Source organism: Mastigoproctus giganteus, chromosome 2 (genome assembly GCF_048544385.1).
Source record: "Mastigoproctus giganteus isolate SK-2022 chromosome 2, ASM4854438v1, whole genome shotgun sequence".
NCBI classification, from domain to species: domain Eukaryota; kingdom Metazoa; phylum Arthropoda; class Arachnida; order Uropygi; family Thelyphonidae; genus Mastigoproctus; species Mastigoproctus giganteus.
The window spans coordinates 162572397-162595064 of record NC_143576.1 but is presented as its reverse complement, the minus strand read 5'-3'; the positions used below and the strand labels follow the sequence as shown (position 1 = coordinate 162595064).

The window sequence follows — 22668 nt, the reverse complement described above, 5'->3', positions numbered from 1 at the left end:
GCAACTTGTTCCAGCCATCAACAACTTGCTGGCTAAAAGAAAACTTCCTACAATCTAATCTAAACTTCAAGCCCTGTAATTTCAATTTATGACCACTAGTTCCAGAATTGTTTAGAATAGTGTATAGTATTAATTGTAATGTGGCTCCAGGGTTCCCCCCCCCACTGCACATCAAGCAATGTGACGAAAACAACACTCTGTAAAGGCCAGATTTGTGTCAGTTGGTGTTCACGTAAAGTGTGGGGTTGTGTTGTTCATCCGACCTCTTAGCCTAAAGGCATGTGTACCAACCAGCTCCTCATGCTGCTGGTCGGTAAACCTATAGTTTACCGACCAGCGAGGAGGCAGGCTGGACCCAGTGGCAGCCAACGCTACAAAACAGGGAGAGCTCAGTTAAGAAGAAGGGGGGGGGGGAATGAAAGTTAGAAGGGGGTAGTGGGGAGATAGGAAGCGCAAGGGCAAAAGCAGTAGAAGGATGGGAGAAGGGGGGGTCAATGATGAAGGCACCCACCTGAGTGAAAGGGGGTAATAGGAGGGGGATCCGGTCAGAGTGCCCATCCTGCTCTGTGGGGGGTTATCAGTTCTTCAAATTACAACATCTGGAGACTAGTCCCCTAGGCAAGGTGGGTTTGACTGAGATATTTAAGGCTTTGAATTCATCAAGCATGCTCAGTGCTAATGGCATAAATTCAAATTCAGGAAGAATGGTTACCGGATAAATGTATGGAAATTTGTCTTCAGCCAGCAGGGGGGTTTGAATAAATTCAAGAACTAGACAAATTCTTTGGAGAGTATGGATGGGTGAAGTGTTTTATTTTTTATTTATTATTGTTTGTGGCTGATGCTTTATCTTAAATAAAGGGGCCCCACATATCACACAAAAAGATGTCAAATTATCAAGTGTAATGACGAAACATGCAAGATTAAAGATAACAAGATTATTTGTAAATCACAATAACTCTACATGTCATGAAGCTTCTAAATTATGCCACACCAGCATTTTTTGAAGTACTGTTCTACAGTTGGTTTTCTACAAAACATTTTGAAATTTATATCGAACCTGCTGTCATGTCTGTTAATGATTGGCTGAAAACCATTATGGATGCAAAAACAAGTGACAATGTTTTGTTAAGCATAGTAGAATAGTAGTTCTAAAACCAACAAGATTCAGCCTTCAGCATACAATGCATTTGGGGCATGGTCTAAAATTTGCAGGTCATATAATCCCTTAGAAGGAGAATTAAGCAAATAACCATGCTTTTCTCTCTCTCTCTTTTATTTAAAGAATATCATAATTGCACTCTCTTTATTAGCAAAATGATGCACATAGGTAAGCTTACTTACATGGCATACCCAAACAAACACTACCCACTTCATTTGCTCATCCATTCTAATAATCTGTCTATTCCACCCTCAATATTTGTCATGAATTCTAGGAAACCTTCTTGCACCAAACTTTGGTGTAAGGTGGTACACCTTTGATACAAGTCAAGTGCTCATGTATTATTGTTGAAATGTTAAATACTTTTACAAGTTTGTATGCTTTAATTCTTCTATTCTCTAAAATATTTTCCACTATGATGGCAACTGCTTCAGGTGGCTGGCCAGACCTTGGAAAATCCTCAACTGCCTCTCATCCTCTTCTGAATTTGGCAGAGTTCAAAACAGGTTGGGAGGCAGTTGGAAGGCTTGCCATTACTGCAATATGCCAACCAAATAACATTTTTGATGGAATCTTGCAGTAATTTTGGGACATTTGTCAGGAATAAAAAAATTAATAAGCTCTTCCAATAACATGTTAATTTATAACCATCCTGTATGCAAGCTTGGTATTGAATGAGTGAAGCAACATTGTAACCACTAAAAACCTAGGCTAATACTACTACACTTAATTACATATTGGTAAAAAATTAAAGAAATCCAAATCTTACCTATACGCCCTATTTTCATTCCAGAGCGAGCCAAGGCACGAAGGGCTGATTGTGCACCTGGTCCAGGTGTTTTTGTTCTGAATTAAAAAATAAAAAGATTTATGACATTTTGTTATGAAAACCTTCAGTTATAAAGGAAAATTTATGACAATGTAATTTGGTTGTTTACTGTACTGTTAATTTTCTTATATAACGATTGAAACAAGTCATTAGCATTAGCAGAGGCACATGATGCAAGAAAGAAAGCTTATACAGCATCAGCGAGAGAGAGAAAAAAAAAAAAAAAACATTTGCTCCAAAAGTTTGTCTAGTTCTGCCTTGAAGTCAGCATAAAACATTTACCATACAATGCACCTTTTTGTGTAACCCTTAGGTGCAGTGATGTTGTTAATACTTCACAAGAACTGAAATATATACCGCTTTTTAAATGAAGTTTATGTCAAACAAAAATGACAGTAAATACAAGGGTCACTCAAAAGTTTTATCCAAAAATCTCTCATTCAGCCAAAATTTCAAATTTTAAAAGGGCTGAAAACTTGTAAGAAATTAGTACAATCTACTTATATCTCTCTTCCCACCAGACTATAGCAAGGTTCATTATAAACAAAGGGCTTTTGTAGCATCTTTAATGGAGGAGCAGGAAAAGAAAATATTCATAAACATTCTAAAATTGTCCAAAGGGGCAATTTTATCGACAATGTCATTATTAATAAAAAGGGCAATTATTGATTAAAGCAGACAATGGGTCAAACACAAAGGGAATAAGAAGAAAGATATGTCACAATTAATCACGAAGTCACTCACCCAAAATCAATAGTAAAACCATGTGTGGAAGATATCACATATACATAGCAAGTTGTTACTACAGCCTGGAACTATGGAAGATATGTAATAATTCACCACTTTGGTTAAAAGGTTCAGTTTGTTTCCTAATATTTAACTGACATTATGCCCACAAACTTCAGAAAAACGAAGCTGCTGAGTCGCTGACACTATATGAGTCAGAAGGGAAAACATTCCTTTAGAAATTGTAACTGGTAACAAAATGTGGTTTACTCTAAAAATCCTGATATTCTACAGAATACACATCAGAAACCGTAAATCACTATAACAACCCATACCGGGGCATGCAATAGTTGGCTAAGATTTAGTACTCGGTGCACCCTCTCTACACTCGCCGACACAGCAGTGATTGACGGGTGCTGACTCCGCCCAGTGTCATGGGTTCTCCTGAACATATGGAAACATCTGGCACGCGTGCCACCCGTGTTATGAATTTCGCTGTTAGAAATGTCACGTGGTTCATTAGCATATTATTTAATTTTATCAATGCGTAATTATAAAACAAAAAAAGAAAAGTTGTTTGGTTTTGGAAAAGGCTGAATAATACGTATATCGGGGGTGTGGGGGCAGAAGCCCCACAGAAACGGGGGTCTGAGGGCAAGCCCCCAGAAAAAAATTAAAAAAATAAAATAATGATCCCCCCATTTGCGCTAAAAATAATAATCCCCCTATTTAAATTTCCTTAAAAATTACTGTTTTTTTTTTTTCATTTTCAGCCAATCTCATTGTTAATGCTTGTAAAATATAGCTTAGAAAAACGTGCATTTTTGTTTGTTTTATTTTTAATAATTGTTCATTTGCCGTTCCTTTTCTTTCGCAAAAATTACCTCCCCCCCCCCTTTTCCTTTTCGGTTCTATCCGACTTATTCAAATATCACGTGATACTTTGGGATCCACGAAAACCGTATTTTTGTAACTTGAACTTTTGAAATTATTGGATTTATCCTGTTTTCAGCCGCCGTATTTGTTGCTGTGCCACCCACGTGTCACCTAGTACCGTTTGCCGAGGAGAATAGCGGGAACGCAGTGAGTGGGCGGAGTCACAATCCGCCAATCACTGCTTTTCCCCCTCTTCTCCTCGCCGCCATTTTGAAGGGTGCACCATCAACTAAATCTTAACCCAATAGTTTTATAGAGAAAAACTGAATAATTTTTCATATCTCCTGATCACGATTCAAAAAAAGAAGCAAAATTAAACTTCAATCTGTAATAATAAATGTACAAATCCCAAGTTGCCTAAAATTATTATGATGGTGCTACAATCTTCTGCAGTATAGCACAATTCTAGTTACAGATTTTTTTCAAAAAACTGATTTTTTTTTTTCACTGAGAGAAATTAACGAATTTAATATTTAACTGTAAGAAATAAAAATATCACGTGAATATAATAAAATCATGATTCCACTTACATAAGAGTATTAAAAATAAAGAAAGTAGCAAATTACATCTTGTCACTTCCATGTCAACCAAAGCACCTGACAATGACACCAAAAATTTCATTAAAAAAAAGAGATATAAATTCACCATTGCATAAATTATTGCAAATAAGAATTTTTGAAATGGTCAATTTGCAGATTTATTTAAAGTTTTATGCATCACATCAGTGTGCACAGCTGTCAACTTTTGATAGTCAAGGGGAGAAAAAAAAAAAAAAAAAAAAAAAAAAAGAGAGAGAGAGAGAGATCAGGTAACTAAGCTAGAAGAAAACAGAGGACACTTCACAGGATTGTTTACCACTATAGTATGGGTTCAAACATTAGCCTATCTATGATTTTTCCATCCATATATTATACATGAGGTCTTTAAATGTTATATGCCATTAGAGTTCTTGCAAAGCATTCATATGAGCTTAAATTTTAAAGTTAACTTCTCACTTTACTTTAAAATCCTGGCAGAGCTTTTGAAACTACATTATGACAGCAGACAATGTATTTCAAACAAACAAAACCCAACATACAGTATATTTCTGTTATTGCATTACTTACCAAAATGAATTTCTTTGTACATTTTATTTTCAGTTTCTGTTGCAGACTTTCAAGCTAAAATAAACTTTTCTGAATATGCAGTTGTCCTTACCATGTAAGATGACACTTGTAACTTATGATCATATGCAATTGGCAATGAATATGAATTACAACAGCAGCTGCAATTTTTTGCTCTAATCAGACTTCTAAATCTCAAAGGAAGTCACTGATCTCAGATCATAATAACTGTTATTAGCTTTCAATGCTCTAATGCATTAAGGGCTTAATGCCTCAAGCTGCGAAAGAGATCTCCTTCACCCGAAGGAGAAGACTATTGTTACTTATTCTCAGTGGATACCACCACCCAGACGGCACCATTTCAGGGCTTAAGCCCTTAATGTATTAGAGTCTTAACTTATATCATACACCATCACGCATCTCTCATATTGTGGAAATATACTTCACAACTGTTTTGTCATCATTACATCATTTGGGTTCCTACCCACCAACCCACAGAAGAAGGGCCAAATAGCCCTGAAACAGTGCCGTCTGGGTGGTGGTATCCACTGAGAATAAGTAACAATAGTCTTCTTCGGGTGAAGCATTACTTATTCGTAGTAGTGCAATGTCATGGCAACTCGTCGTGAAGGTATTCACAATATGAGATGTAACTTAAACGATGCCGCTATTGCAAATTTGCTAATCTATAATTAGCTGTGTATAAATGATCCATTTGCACTAAAATACACATAGCTTTTAATTCTTAAATAAAATGATACACAGTAGACTCTTGATTTTCCAGGATAGATGGTAAAAAACAAATCCCGGATAATCGATTTCCCGGTTAATCCAAAAATACAAAAGTCCCCGACATGTTTGTTTGTTATTTGGTTTTTAGGAGCGTTAGCAACTAAGGCCATATTGCTCCGGAGATATGCAGTTGTCATTCCCTGGCCTTTCGGCATCCTCCGTATTTGGTGGTCACAGGCTCGAACCCCGGTCTAATCAAGAAGCGTGTCAACAACAACAAAAAAAAAAAAAAAAAAAAAATCGGACATCCCTGACATAAATAATGAAACAAAATTTGCCCTTTTGCACTGCAACGGAACACAACAATCGACGCGACGCACTAAAACAAACTAAACATTTGGTCTCTTTTTTTTTTTTTCTTGCAAAATTATCTCTTTATACCTATTCTAGTTATTACTTAAATTTTTTGATTTCTGGTTGATTTTTTTTTTTAAATTTGGAGTCTTGAAGTGTGCCGGTTAATCGAGTCTGCTGTATATATAAACAGACCACATATAGTAGGCAGCTGTGGGGGGGGGGGGGTGTCCTAAACATAGGACAAGTTAAGATTCAATTCTTTCTCCCACTGACTGGAAATTTTATTTATAGTTTTGTTAATGACAACACATCATACTATAGTTTCCAGCTTCGGAAACCTCGCCCTGCACAAACAGCTCCAACTTCTTGAATATCTTGCAATTATCTAGCAATTTCTTAAATTGCAGGTAATTGTCCAATGGGGCAAAGTTAAACTTAGAACTTCAACCCTTCTAAATCAGACCTATTTTATTTCTGGCAAATCAGAGTACCAATTCTATGCTCTTCTTTGCTAACAGTCAATTTCTAGAAAATATGCATCTCTATTAGGAATTAAACTTCTATTTCTCTTGGCACAAGCACAACAGTAATATTTCTTCTTCTTCTGCAACAAAAGTTCTTCCTTTTTATGCTCCTTGCATTAATTTTCTTTTAAACAACTAATCACTCTGTACAAATCTCAATTCTACACTAATACAGAATATTGTTTACACATCTGTGTTAGTGCACCCAAAAACTGGCTCAAACTTCTAGACTATGGAAAACAAAGCAATCAAGTTAATTAATGATCCATCTCTTACAAAGACCCCTCCAACACTCTCTCTCATGGATTTTCAGTTTCTGTTGCATGCCCTTTCTATAAATAGCTCCATGAACACTTCCTCTCAACTGGAATCTGTAATACCCTCCCTTCCAAACCAGTCAGTACTCATGCAGCAAGCATGTATTCACTTTCCAAACTCATAGAACTAACTTTTCTTCTTTGTAATTTATCCCCTCTACTTCTGAAACAAACTTCCTTTACATGAATTTTATGAAAATTACAATTTACAGAAATTAGTCTGATTTCAAGAAGTATTTTCTGTCTCCTTGACACATTAAAAGTACTTATAGGTTGGCAACTTAGACAGCAACCTTGAAATTAAACTCACCTGTGAGGGTGTGTTAGGTTAATCAACAGGGATGATCAGGGAGCATATACAACACAGTCAGTCCTCATAAAGCACGATAGTTGTGTTCCTAGAAACCCTCGTGCAATGCAAAATCGTGCAATATAAACACCAGGCCCTATGGGAAAAATAGGGTTAGGTGTAGACCACCCAAGATTGAACACACATTTGTAATCACAACATTACCAAACACAATAAATTATCGTAATAAAATATTGCTAATGCTTTTGCTTCTATCGTAAGCAAACTTGTTTTTTGTTTGATTTTCTATCCAAACAGATGACAGCTGTTCCATCTCTTCCAAGTCTTTATGTCTTAATCTAATGGATTTTAATTGCACGTTGGGTTGTTCTTGCTATGAAAGTTGTTTTTATTTTTTCCACATTCTTTGTAATTCTTGGCGTTGCCTCATTTAGGCCTGTAGCACGTGCAATATCACATGGTCTTTCATTTCGCTCCAAAGTGTTTCACAATTTCATATTTTTTCTCTATCGACAGAGGCAGACTGGCCATAAGCCTTACCAGGGAATCCACGGTGGGTTGGAGGCCGGTGGGATTTTGGCCATAAACGGTAGTATGAGGCCACTACAAATTTTCCCGGGTAAGAATTTTTGACCCAGTCCGCCTCTGTTTATCAATATTGCTTTTCTTTTTCTCTCTGAATCTGTAGTGTCTTCACCAGGACGCTTCCTTTTCACAACTTTTAAGTATTTTACTCATTTTTAGGCAAATATAAAGCACAATTACAAAATGAGGAGGTACGCTTGATACACATAAACAAAGCTGTGCGCATGTAGCAACTGAATAAACAACACCGTAAAGGCAGAGACAACTCTACACCTAACTAGCTCACGTTTTACTAAAGCACATTTCTGGGGGTTACTACCATAAAACAATAAAAACAATTTCCAGTTGCGTTCCTGCTATTGGAATCTGTTATAAACTGATAGTAAACTCGATCTAATTGCATTTATGATAATACCGATAACTGGAATTTTACGTTATTATGGTGAAATGTGTTTCCCCTTCACTGTTATAAAAAACAAATACATTTTCAGAATCTTCTCTTCATTCCTATCGTGTTGTGTTCAGCTGGGGTGATTCCACGTCCGACTGCCATTTCTTGTAAACACAAAGGCGAATCGTGCATAAGCGAATTCGCTTTGTGTTATATACGATATCGTTCCCCTATTTATAAATCGTGTATGATCGAATTTGTGTAGTGTAAATACATGTTATACAAGTACTGTACAAATGGGTTATTTGAATTTTTGTAACAGATTACATAATATACAGGATAAACTATACAGTATTTTGAAATAATCATTACTGGATCATATGCTAAATTTTTTTTTGGAAAATTAAAGTCAACTTACTCATAATATCATCAAGGGATGAACTACAAATCCTCATCAAATGAATGTGAATTGCAATTTTCAGTATTTGAAGATGAATCGTCTGCTATATTAATAATAAATCTGTCGATTTCCTCATCTATTCAACTTCTATTTTCCCAATATTAGTATTTCAAATATAATTATGTGATCACAACATTTCTATCATTTATCAGGAGCATACTGTCTGAAAATTGCTTTGGCCAATTCTTTAATGCCATCCAGAGTGAAAGAAATGTAATCTTTGGCAACTTGCCATTTAATATCTCCCATTACAAACTTGACAGGATTTAAATCGGCATGATAGGGAGGAAGCTGAGATACAGTATGACCAGGCATTTTCAAAATGTCATCGATTTTGTATTTGGATTGCATCGGAGAAGCTTTTAACTAATTGGAGGAGCTCAGGTTTCCTTAAATCATCACTGATTTAAGGAAGCCTGAATTTTCTTCAATTTTCCGTAACTAATGTCGTATCTCTTTATAAAGTAGCCAAATTTGGTTTTTTTATTATATTTTACAGAATGGTAGCTGGCATTGTCCATTACAATAACAGTCTGGAGATAGATCTGGCAGCAGTTTATTTTCAATCTATTTGTTGATTTCAAAGTTCATATCATCATGATAGTAACCAGTCTTTTGCTTTCATTTACAAATTAGTAAAGCATCATTTACAAAGCCTTTATCTACTAACAGTGTGAATAATATTCAATTGTGAGACCTTCCCAATAATAAGCATATCGTTTTCACTCTCCAAATGCCAACAACTTCCTACTGTGTGTGGTGGAATGCAAATATTCGTCGAGATATGTTTCCCATCAGATCTAGCATTTCTTATCCTCCATAAGTACCGATACCGGAATGATGCTATTTCCGATTTCTCATCATTATCATGAACTCGGTCCGGCTTAGGTCTTTTAAGACCTGTTCCATTGTAACTCTCGAATGTGGTCTTGATCTCACCATCGTTACGTTGGTCAACCCACATCTCTTGCCTGTAGGTTTGTAGTTAAAGGCTAATTCTGGGATCTGGTCTGGATTCATTCTTTCTATGCGGCTGATCCGTTTTTTCTGATACCGTTTTATGTCATTTACTAGGTCATGTACTTTTAATTTCTCACGAATATCTATATTTCTTTGGTGGTCTAATCTTGTAAAGCCTAATAATGGTCTTAAAAATTTCATTTGTGCTGCTTCTAGTTGTGTGCATCTTTCTTATTTATGACCCAAGTCTCACAGCTGTAGAAGAGAGCTGATTTTGAAGTGATGTTGTGGAATCTTAATCTTGTTTCAGTTGTCATTTGTTTTCCCGAAGTGGCGTTTAATCATTCCTTTCATTTTTATTATATTTTTGTAGTTTAGTGTGAATATCTTTCCCTTCATTTCATATTAAATTTTCCAAATAGGTGAAATCAGATACTCGTTCTATTATTTTGTCATCAATAGCAATTTTGACTCTGTATGTTTTTTCCACATAATCCTATTGATTTTGTTTTTGAGGTGGAGATTTTCATCTCTTTCTTTTTACCTATTTTATTCAGTTCATTTGCTGCTATCTGTAGTTCATCTTCGGATTTTGCAATTATAACTTGATCATCAGCATATAATATAGTTTGGATTTTATTCCTGTTGTTCAGCTGTATTCTGTTGTTAATTGTTTGTCTCCATTCTTTAATAATTTTATTGATGTAGATATTAAATAAATTTGGTGATAGTCCACATCCTTGTTTGACTCCTTTATTGGCATTAATTGGGTCTGACAGTTGGCCATTAGAATATTTTATGCATACTTTTGAGTTTTTATATAGACTTTGCATCGCTTTCCAGAGTTGGGTTGGGATATTTTTGTCACGTAGAATCTGCCAAAGTTTTTCTCGGTTAACATTGTCGTATGCTTTATCATAATCGATAAACAGTAGGAATGTTGGTAGGTTGAACTCTGTTCTTTTCTCCAAAATCTGTTGTTAAGAAAAAATGGCATCTATTGTGCTTCTCCCTTTTTTGAACCCATATTGTTCTTGTAATAATTGTTCACTGTATTTATTAGGTCTATTCTTTAGTATATTAGTATACTAAAGAATTAAACTTTGAAGCAGTTGATAGCAATGTTATCCCTCTTTAGTTGTGGAGCCAATCTGGAGCCTTTTTTGTGCAAATTGATTACTATTCCTGTTTCCCAATCTTTGGGTATCTGTTACTTATGCCGTATGGTGTTAAATAATTTTAGTACAGGTTGATCGTCACTGATCCGGCAGCGCTGGAACCTGTGGGGTGGGTGCCAGATCACCGGTGGTTATATTAGCACATACAGTTTACCCAACAGCTAACCACGTTACCTTTAACATGTTGACTGCCAACTAGTTTAAGAAAAAAATTCCCCAGGACCAAAAAATATTTACCAGATAATTTGATTAGTAATTCTAAAATAAATATTGTAATGTCAGCGTTGTTGTTTTTTTTTTCGCTTAAAATATCAAAAAAAAAAAAAAAAAAAAGTATTTCTTTATGTGGCATATGTGGCCAAGTAAATTACTTACGGCATACGTGTGAAGGTCATTTGTGATTAGTTTATTGCACGCACGGCGAGCACTGCAATAAAACAAACTCTCAAACATCGCAATAAATTTGTCGGCATTGTTAAAGATTTTGTGAAAACAAGCGCGCTGTATTATCCATCGTATTGTGTTGTGTTTTTCCGTAAGTTTGTACAAGTGAGTTGTAAAAAAAAAAAAAAATCTAAAAAGGAATAGCTAAAAGAAAATTACTAAAATAAGAGGAACTGAGAGAAATTTCTGGAATTTACAATTAAGCAGAGTTAAACTTCTTACAGACACACCACTATCGAGTTTTTTCAGAAGTTCAACCTTATCTGTTATGGACAATGTACGATGTTTGCACTTTACACCACGATAGGCACTTCCTTTATTATTATTATTAGCTTTGATTTACCGAGAGACAGAGAAGTAGAAGGGAATCACCAAGAAAGAGAAGAATGATGATATCCAGCTCAGGACCCTGGGGTGTGTGCAAAGCCCATGCTCACCAGATGTGAGCCCCTGGGGATAAATGCATTGGAACCATGGCTGGGGCTAAATGTGAGCAGGTAATAATAATAAATACTGAGAAACAAGTGGGAATGGCTTGCCAGTGTTTACAAATTTGCGCCAACAGCTGATGCTGCAACCAACGCCACCAAAATAATAGCAGCAGGTTGGTGCACCGACCCGGGAAATTTGAAATTACGTTCGCAGAAATTATGTCCAAATTAGCGGTGGAACCGGAGGCCGGATCAGTGAGGGTCAACCTGTAGTGCATTTTTTTTTTAATAAGGCCACCATATTTAAATAGTTCTACATTCAAATTGTCTATGCCTGGGCTTTTTTTGGTTTTTTGATTTTTGTAATATTAACTCTAGTTCTTCCATTGTTATATTTTCTTCATCTTAATAGAGAATTTCTCTATTAATATTTTCTTTCTAAACTGGTAATTTTTCCACTTATAATCAATCTCCTTCTGTTTTTTGAAGAACTTCCTTGCTACAGTCCAAAATTATGTTCTCCTTGACTACAGGCAACAGTTTATTTAAAGAAACAAGAATGCTTTTAGCTTATGAATTGTGGATTTTGCGATGAATAGCACATTTCATCAAATCATTTATTTCTATTCTTTTTACCAGTAGAAGAAAAGAAAACCTTAACTTTCCTTCATGTGTAGCTTTGATATAATTCTTTATATCAATATCTAACTTTCTTCAATGCAAATACTCAGAAACCTTGTATATAATTTCCCAAGCCTGGCCCCTTAGCACTTTTTTCCACAATAAATTTAAGCATTTTCAAGCTTTCCCTTTACACAAACACAAAAACATCATGGAAGAAGCTAATTATACTTGATATAACTGACTCAACACCCCTAAGGGGCAATGAACTAGATGATGTGCACAAGCAATTCTGTGGAGGTCACCGTCTAAGTTGCTGGACTATAGTATTATGGATTCTAATACCTTTCATGTTTAGTTTGTGTTAAAGGGAATGAGGGACCTTCAGGTTTCAGTGATCAGAGTGTACCATTATGAGAATTATTAAAAGAAATAACTATCATCAAAGGTATGGGGGGATTTTGTTTTCTCAAAGATGATTACATAACACTGCAGATGGCATATGAAAATTTTCAAGGATTACTTGGGATGTTTCTTAAAATATCTCCCTTAGAACTTTATAGATGCACCACTCTGTCCGTAACATTTACAGCCAGGCTTCGCATAATGCGAGTCCGATTAACGTGTTTTTCAGTTACCGCTATTTGAAAAAATTATACCACTTTATACAATGCAAATTTCCAGTTAACAGATTTTTTTTTTTTTATGCGATAGTTGAAAAAGATTTGAATCGCACGCTAAGCTTACCATGTATCGGAAGGGCAATAAACAAGCTTTTGCCTGCCTCAGTGTGTTCCACCAACCATCGGAAGAAGAAATGTTACTTGTTTGTCTCCCGCTAATAGTTATTTGCAGATTTGCATTTAAAAATTCTAATTTTTAAATGAGCCAGATGAAAATGTTACCGCGAAGAAGATAACAGTAAAAGAACTAGATAAAATCTTTTGTATCACAGAGAACCTCAAACCTTTTGCTTGAGGTTCCTCTGCGATATTTATTTTGCCAGGGCCTAGAGAAGATTTGTCGGCTATCAGAAATTGATTGATGAAAAAATAAAGCCAACACTGCTCAAATATTTCCGTATCAAACAGTTTCTTCATTGTGTATTTTATGTCAGAGGTTCCCAAACTTTCTCGGTTCATGGTGCCCTTAGTATCTCAGTAATTTTTTCAGTGCCCCTAGGCAAAAAAGAAATACCTAACAGTTCCGTTTATTAAGTAGTTAGGTCCAAACAACTTAATAAGTAATGTTGAAACTGCGAACTACGTTCAGTTAGTAGTTCGCACGGTTTGTTTGTTATTTGGTTTTTAGGAGCATTAGCAACTAAGGCCATATTGTTCCGGGATATGCGGTGGTCATTCCCGGACCTTTCCGCATCCTCCATATTTGGTGGTGATGGGCTCGAAATCCGGTCTAACCAAGAAGCGTGTGCTACGCACTGCTGCTCCTTTCCACCTGGCTACGGAGGCGCCTAGTTCGCACAGTGTCCAACAGATGTTGAGTATTGCTGTTTCTCTCAAATTTAAAATATTCAGCTGCGCACAGCTTGGGAAACGCTGTTTTATGCAATAAACATTTAATTCCATAATTATTTTCATTATATTTTACATGGTATACAATTAAAAGTTATTTTTAAAATTCTTTATGGACATTCCTGAAGGTCAAGGACCAATTATAATTTTTCGTAATATTATATTCGATTAACATGTTTCTGTTTTGCGATGCGCTCACGGGACGATTTAATCATGTTAATTGAGGCCATCCTGTATTACCATTTGCATTTGGGTGCTATCTTGGCAGTTGCTATGGCCAGCATCACTGAGAACTAACTGAAAAGCCCACATGCTTCAAGAATTGAATGGCAACCAGAAGCTGCAGTAGTGCAAAGCCAGCAGGCATAAACAATCGGAGAATGCCGATTATGAAGCTGGAGCACTTCAATAATTTCATGTGAGAGATGACACTATTTTTAAATTCTCACCTTGCGATAACTGCATTAATTAGGCTTAAGAAAGCATGTTATTTTATTTTTTATGGCTAACTTTCTTCAATAACAAAACAACTAATGATGTAGAAAGTGGGGCCAATAAGGAAGGAAAACTAAAATTCACAATGTCACCTTAACAGATATTTTAATTTTTAAATTCAAGTCATTTTTTTTTGGGATATTTACTAATACACCCGGTACACAGTAATGGGCTCGGACACTAAACTTTTTTTTCCCTTCAGTAGGCATCAAAAAAACCACATGCCAAATGGGGAAGTGTTTGAAGAAGCAATCATAGATGCTACTACACTTTTAATATTAACTAAAATTTCTGTTCAAGATTTAGACAAAACTATATGTCAAATAAACTAGTGACCCTAATGACAGAAGAAAAATGCATGGAATGATTATCAATTATCAGGAAAACAGAGGCCCACAGAAAGTATAAACTAGCTTATAATCAAGTTCCTTAGGCTAAAGTAGATGAGAAGTCATCAGCTAAGAATGCAAAGAGTCAATAATTCTTTACTTATATTAATACTAGAAAGAAGCAATGAATCACGTTGTTCCAATGGATATAAGTAGTACAGCTGTTGACAATCCTGTACAGGTTGCTAAAAAACTGAATAAATATTTTGCTCCTATATTCACGCATGAAGACATTTTTAGACATGCAGTTAGCTGGCATCTCTCTAATACTGATTGGTAAACAATTTTATGATATCAAAAGAAGCAAGAAGGGAAACTGCTGCAGCCAAACAAACCCGAGGCTTATGGAACCTATCCAACATCAAAAGCACAAACACTTAACTATAACACTAAGGACATCATTGGATTCAGGGGAAGTTGCTACCAACTGGAGAAGTGCAAATGTATCTCTCATTCAAAAGGTTAACTTTAGACCTGTAAGTTTGACTTGTGTGGTGGGGAATTTACTTATTTTTTTTCTGTTTATACTCTAAGATGAACACACACACAATCAGAAGTTTGCAGCAAATGCAACGCCATTTTTTGAAGGCTTTGATGTTACCTGTTGTTATATTTTTTAACAGCGAGCTTTGGTAATCAAACTAGATATGGAATAAAAACTGTTCACAGTTTTCAATCTGCAAAACCTTAGACTAGTGTAATGAATTTAAGCAGACATCTGGTTGACTGTGTGATCACAGATGATGACCGTCACACTATCAACCAATAAGATTTATTGAAAATTTCTCCATAATGTTTAAAGGAACTGTCACCATCCTTTTAAATTCTATTAACTGCTAAGGATGGGGGCTGTTTAGAATCTACGTAATGCAATGAAACTTTTTGAACACATCATCATCAGCCATTTTCAATCCACTGCAGGATGAAGGCCTCTCCAGCAACTTTCCAGTTCCTTCTGTTTTGAGCACTGGCCATCCATTTACTACCCAAAAACTCATGAATTTCATCTATCCATCTCTGCCTTTATCTTCCAGGTTTTCTTCTAGCTCCTCTTGGGTACCATTCTGTTATTTTCTTAGTCCATCTGTCATCATGTCTTCGAGCTATGTGTCCTGCCCAAGACCATTTTAGTTCTTTAGTTTTGATAAGAATGTCCTTTACTTGAGTTTGCTGCCTAATCCATGTGTTTCTCTTCTTATCTAACAGTCTGATTCCCAGTATAATTCGTTCCATTCTTCGCTGTGTAGTTCTCAGCTTCTCTTCCATTCTTTTGGTGAGTGCCCAAGTTTCACTTCCATAAGTCATGGTGGGGAGTATACATTTATTCATTATTTTACATTTCAAACAAACTGAGATATTGCTCTTTAGTATGTGACTATTTCCTGAATGCTATCCATCCAAAATTTATTCTTCTCTTGACTTCCAGCCATTTATCATTATTACAGCTAATAACTTGTCCCAGATAAGTATATGACTCCACCTTTTCAATTACTGCTCCTTCAATCATTATTTCCCTTTCCGTGGCATACTTGTTCATCATTACTTTTGTTTTAGCCATATTCATCTTTAGTCCAAAATCCTTACTAACTGTGCATAACTGATTAAGATTTTCCTCTAATTCTTTGGGATCGTGGCTTATGACCACAATGTCATCTGCAAATCGTAAATGGTTTAGGTACTCTCCGTTCACATTGACTCCTTTCTGCGACCAGTCTAATCTTCTGAAAGCTTCAAGAGGCAGCAGTAAACAGTTTCAGAGATATTGTGTCTCCTTGTCGAACTCCTTTCTCGATTTTAAATTTCCTACTCAATTTGTCTAGTCTAATAAAGGCGGTAGCACTCTCATATATTTTCTTCACAATCATAATATATGGGGTATCTATGCCTTGTCTTTCCAGTACCCGAAACACTGCCTTATGCTGTATGGAGTCAAATGCCTTTTCATAATCCACAAATGCCAGGCATAATGGTGTTTTATATTCATTTGCTTTCTCCATTAGCTGTGATATTACGAGAAGGTGATCCATAGTTGAGAATCCTGTCCTAAAGCCAGCTTGCTTTTTCGGTTGATTCTCATCCAGTATTCTTTCTAATCTGTTAGTAATGACTCTTGTGAACAACTTGTAGACGTGGGATAACAAGCTAATTGGTCTATAATTTCCAATTTCTGATTTATCTCCTTTCTTATGCAGCAAAACTATGATTGCATTATTCCACTGCTTAGGTGTCATACCTTTTCTAATGCACTTTGTGAAGAGCCTTGCCAGTTTTTGTGTTATGTCTCTTCCTCCCAATTTTAACAACTCTACAGTAACTTCATCTTCCACCGGGGCTTTCCGATTCTTCATTTTCTTCAATGCATGTTCTACCTCATCAGGAAGAATATCGGGTATGTCGTATGTGTTGCTACTTTGCAATCCATCTTCCCCACTGCTGGTATCATTCCCTCGCTCCTTGTATAATTCTCTATAGTAGTCTTCTGCTATTTGAATTATGCCTTCTCTGCTGTTTATAAGTATACCATCGCACTTCTCCATAACAACTTTAACTTTTATATTATTATGTAACAAATGCCCTGATTAGTCACATTTTATTTTTATGAAAATATCTGTTACATGATATGTAAAGTAGGACTTCCCAAACTTGTAGTCAGGATTGCATGGTTCTACATTGGCCTTCCATTTTAGTCATTATTTTATGCAAATGCAATTGTGGTAATTAAAAAGTAAATAGTGTAATTTAAAAAAAATAAATAATAAATATATATATATATATATATATATTAATAGTTATATTAGTGATAAAAGGAAAGAAAGTTAAAAGACATTAACTAATATTTATGGGTTAATGCAGTTGCAAGCAATCATGCAATACACCCATAATGTCTATAGAATATTATTAGAAAAAGTAAATCAATCCAATAATAAGAATACCATCAGGGACTTAAGAAAACGCAAAAAAAAAAATTTTTATTATCGCTTTTTACCGACAATCTAGATGACTTCAACTGGGGCCAACCACCCAGAATGAAGGCAAAAAACGACAAAAAGTTCTCTGTTTCTGTGATGATCAATATATGCTAAGTAATTTAAATCTAAACCAAATATAAACCAGTATAGGCCGAATATAAATCGAATATAAATAAATCGAATGAAGATAATTAATTAAGAAAAAATTTTGAAATATTAGAATCAAAGGTAAGAAATATAAGTAAAATATAAATGTAAGCATATATTAATCATCGTTGACCCGACAGAGAACGTAATTTAATGATTAAAATAAGATTAAATATATAATACATACTACATTTGACCGTATCTAGGACATAATGTAATAGTTGTCAAAATAATATGTGGTGCCCCCTATGTGATGGATACGGTAAAAATAAATAAATAATTAAATTAACGCAAGGGGAAACATGCAGATAGTAAGAAGAAAAAAACTAAAGGAGTAGGAAAAATAGAACCTGAACTCCACAAAGGCGAAAAATAGTGGTATAGATAAGAAATAGTTTCTCCTACGTCCTCGGATTGCCCTAATAATTTCGGAGAAATAAAAAAAATAAAGAGTGTAGGACAGCTTAAAGGCATTACAAGATATAAGTTGTGGCTCGGGAATGCCCGGGATCGCAAACCCGTTCCTATAGTAGGACCCTGAGCTGAATTTGCATGTTATCTCAGCGTGAATTTAAGTAAATTTAAATGAATTTAACTATATGTATTAAAAAAAAAAAAAAAAAAAAAAAAAATGATACACTGTAATTTGCAAGCCGGTGGGTACAAGTTTTCTACGCCATAAGACACCAAGAATGCAAAGTGTATCCTATTTACATATATACATGGCACTAAATATAACGATTTTATTGAAAATTATATTGAAACGATAGGTTCAGAAAACAAATTTTTGAAATTAATTATGCTTATTGCTTTCTTGACTTTATATTCGATTTATATTCGGCCTATACTGGTTTATATTTGGTTTAGATTTAAATTACTTAGCATATATTGATCATCACAGAAAGAGAGAACTTTTTGTCGTTTTTTGCCTTCATTCTGGGTGGTTGGCCCCAGTTGAAGTCATCTAGATTGTCGGTAAAAAGCGATAATAAAAATTTTTTTTTTTTTTTTTTTGCGTTTTCTTAAGTCCCTGATGGTATTCTTATTATTGGATTGATTTACTTTTTCTAATAATATTCTATATATACATATATATGCAGGTGTTTTTGTTTTTAGAACAAAACACATCAACACCTGTAACGTCTAGCAGATACTATCCACAAGCAGTTAATGAAAAATCAAGGATCTATTATATATTTAGCTTTTCTAAATTAATAGATACATATAAAATTATATGCTGTAGACAACTGTTTAATCAGACTTTTAGCTCAACTGAAAAAGAATCAAAATTATTGAATATTGAAATAAAGAAAAAACAGTATAAACAAAATTTGGAAGTGATGGGGGGGGGGGGGGGAAGCAGAAACGGTATTCCCCTTGTGGAATGCCCATTTTTCCAATAATGTCAAGAAAATGGCTATGATTAGGAAAATACCGCATTCTATTTAATAATGTGTACTCAGAAAAAAATTCGGGAATGAGAAAAAATAAATCAAGCACAATGAGTAATGACTGTATTTGAAGTTAATGAAATATTGATTCAATGTCAACAAACACTGCATGAAATTCCTTTCAATAGAAAGGTTAAGCCAAATAATTCATATTGGATAGCAGCATATTTTATCAGAAAAACAGGCAACATTAGTATCTTCAACACTACCTTTGAGCAATAGCCAAGAAAAAATAAAAGATACATATCTCCTAAATAAAAATACTATACTTCACAACAGCAACTAAAGGCACTGTTATGGTCAATGACAGAAGTTTATGTCACTACTCAATATAATGCAGTTTGAAAAATTCTACATTTGAGATAATTTAAGTTTTGCATTCAGTATGAACAAAATTACCAGATATTTGTACCGGATTTTGCACATATTAACACGGGAACTATAGTGAATAGCGATTCATTCAAAGCATCCAGTAAAGAATTTATACCAAATTATATATTAATTATGTATTCCAAACTTAAAGGCAAAAGTACTGAAAGGTTAATAAATACAGGTGCAAGCTTTACAAAAGAAATAATTTTTTTTATCTGGACTATCCAGAGGATTCGATCTTAAATGATGACCAGCAGAATGTTAATTCTGCCCTGGTGATCATTTACGATGACTACTTTTTCACCCATTCATATGAAAATGCATAATTTTTACTGAAGGAATGAAATTCATTGTGCACTAATTAATACTAATCTAGTGATTGGTAATCACCAGGTTAGTATCTCATTTCAAAATTTCATAAGTAATAAGACAACACACCATGACATTCTGCTGGTCTTGAAACTATTCCAATGAAATATTTGGTTATCTTTCAAAAATTAGCATGATGTTCTGATCAACATAAACCTGAAACAAAATCCACTAACTTTTTATAATTCACATTTAACCATTCAGGCAATGAAAAAGAACAGAAGCTCATATTTTTAGAAATGATGTTTGAAGAAATTTCATTACCTGATATTCAGTAAAGATGAATACCAGAGGTGCCATGCCTGTGTTTTTGTCATGAAAATATTCCAGCAAAATATCTAATTATCTTCCAAAAATTAGCACGGTGTTTTGTTCAATAAATCAGAAACAAGGTCTACCAATTTTCTAAAATCTACATTTAACCAGTTAAATGTGGTTTTTAACTACTCTTCAATTTGAAAATAAATTTTACTCTCCGCATTATGTTTACAAACTGCGTAAATCTGTTACTCCCATTAAGCTAATTGTCACTTTACTTGCTGTCATTTAGTGATCTTTCCACAGATCTTCATTTCAATCTTGAAATGAAGGGTGTGTAGAGATGGCAAAAAAAAACAAAAAAAAAAAAAAAAAAAACACTCAATTCATGACCAATAAAAAAAGAATTTGCATCTACCTTTCAAACAAAATTTCAGCAGAACTATTCTATTTTGAATTATGTCATTACAAGGAATAAAATTTTTAAACCCACTATGATTCCAAGACAAAGGGCAGAGCAAACATTGGAAGACAGTACAGTACATTGAAGGTTAAAAAAAAAAATTTTAAAAAAAGAAAGCATAAGCAAACCAAAATTCAATCATGCTGATTGTTTTTCATTGATAAAAAAAAAAGAACTATGCACTCAGAATTCATTTCGCTTCAAAACTCGAAGGATTTGAGGAAAATGTAACAAAATGTGCAAAGTAAGCTGATCGTGACAATGCTCCAGCTCAGTGTATTATCAGTGATACAATTTCTATATAAAAATGAATCCTTCAGATGGAATAGCTTTCCTACTCTCACTTATTTGGTTTCATCTGACTCTTTTGAGTCCCAAGTATCAAAACTACACTGAAGGGGGCATATTTTGGTCTCTGGAGGAAGGTCAGTAATGTATGTTGACAACACTTAAATGACCATTCCCAAATGAGTTCTAAAAATGTTACCAATTGTGGCAGAAAAGAATAGCATCATGCAAAGCTGCCAAAGGAAACTACTTCTGTTGTACAAAAACAAATAGGTTTCAACCTTAACTTACTTATAAAGCCATGCCTGGGACCTTTTAGCCATATCTTGTATACCATATCTATCTATTTCTTTGCTATTCTGTAGGAAATGATTTGTGGTAAAAGAATTAGACAATACTTACTTTGTGCCTCCAGTTGCTCTTAACTTAATATGGAGTGCAGTAATTCCAACTTGTTTGCACTTCTCTGCAACGTCCTGGGCTGCTAACATGGCTGCATAAGGAGATGCTTCATCTCTATCAGCCTTTACCTTCATTCCCCCTGTAACTCTAGCAATGGTTTCTCTACAAGGATAAACAAAAAATGTGACATGCAATAAACATTACCCAAATTATGGGGGGGGATTATACTTACACACCACATAACTTTTATTTATTTTTTCCCCTACTTAGTAAATCTTACACTGTGTTATACATAAAGTAACCATAGGAAACTTTGCCACAAGCTTTCCAATAATAAAACTCTTTGATATATAAATATATATATACACACACACACATACAGTAGAACCCAGATAAAAAGTTTTCCAGGGGACCAAAGGTTTAGAACTTCTTACGAGGGAAAACGATTTAAGGGTATGGAATATTACCTACACGAATAAAAATTGTCATTTAATGCAAAACAATATTTATTAGTATGATTTAATAAGATTTCAAAATTATAAACAGGGTGCAATGAGAAGAAAGGTAATGAGAATGATAAAAATCAATTACAATAATTACAAGTAGTAAAAATAATAATAATAAATAAATAACTAAAAAATATTTATAATTTTTTCAAGTAGCTATCCAAAGACTGCTTCAAATATTTTGGGGAGAGCTTCATACAGAAAAAATCAATTACCCTAACACATTTCAACACTGACACAGAAACATCGGTTACACTATGAAAGAATTGCTGCAGTGAGGAAAAGCCAATCATTGCATCTCGGAATCTTGGTACAGGAGACTCATCTTCTTGTTCAGATTCACCATCAGTCATGTTTCGATCTTCGTTGCTAATATCTTCAATACTTTGCAATTCACATGCGATAACATCATTGTCTACATTAACATAATCATAAAAATTTACTGTAAATCCCATTCGTCAAAAGGAATCCGTTCCTGTTTACCACTTTCAACACTATCAACATTTTCTTCTATATCATTATAGAATCCAGCCTTTTTAAAGGAATTAATTATAACAGCATCTTTAAAACTTGGATCACTCCTGATCCATTGGTTGCATAATTGCACATGAAATCCCCAGGGAAGAACTCCACATGGACATTGTTCAAGTGCTCATTGTTTTTCCGGATGAGCAGGGCAGTTATCGACAAATAAAAGAATTTTTCTATTCTCTCCTGCCATCGTTGAATCTAGAGTGCTTAAATACTCATCAAAAAGAACACAGGTCATCCATGCAGTTTTATTATTCCTGTATTTACATGGAAGTGTTTTCACATTCTTGAAACAGCATGGTTTCTTGGGTTTTCCTATCACAAGCAATGGTAGTTTCTCTGAGCCATCCATATTAGACCCCACTAGTACTGTAATTCTCTCCTTATTCAGTTTACCACCACGGCAATTCTGTCTTTTGAATGCATGTCT

General features: G+C 34.7%; 1 protein-coding gene across 2 annotated transcripts in view; it reads right to left on the bottom strand.

The window, feature by feature from the left end:
- LOC150089715 (small ribosomal subunit protein uS11) overlaps positions 1–22668 on the bottom strand; it is a 107729-nt gene that overhangs the window by 34016 nt on the left and 51045 nt on the right. For both annotated transcript variants that reach the window (XM_090368757.1, XM_090368758.1), the window contains exons 3-4: positions 21202–21363; positions 1932–2008 (exon numbers count right to left, since the gene is read on the bottom strand). In XM_090368757.1, coding sequence (XP_090224883.1) covers positions 1932–2008; positions 21202–21363 — 239 coding nt within the window. The remainder of the gene's footprint in view (positions 1–1931; positions 2009–21201; positions 21364–22668) is intronic.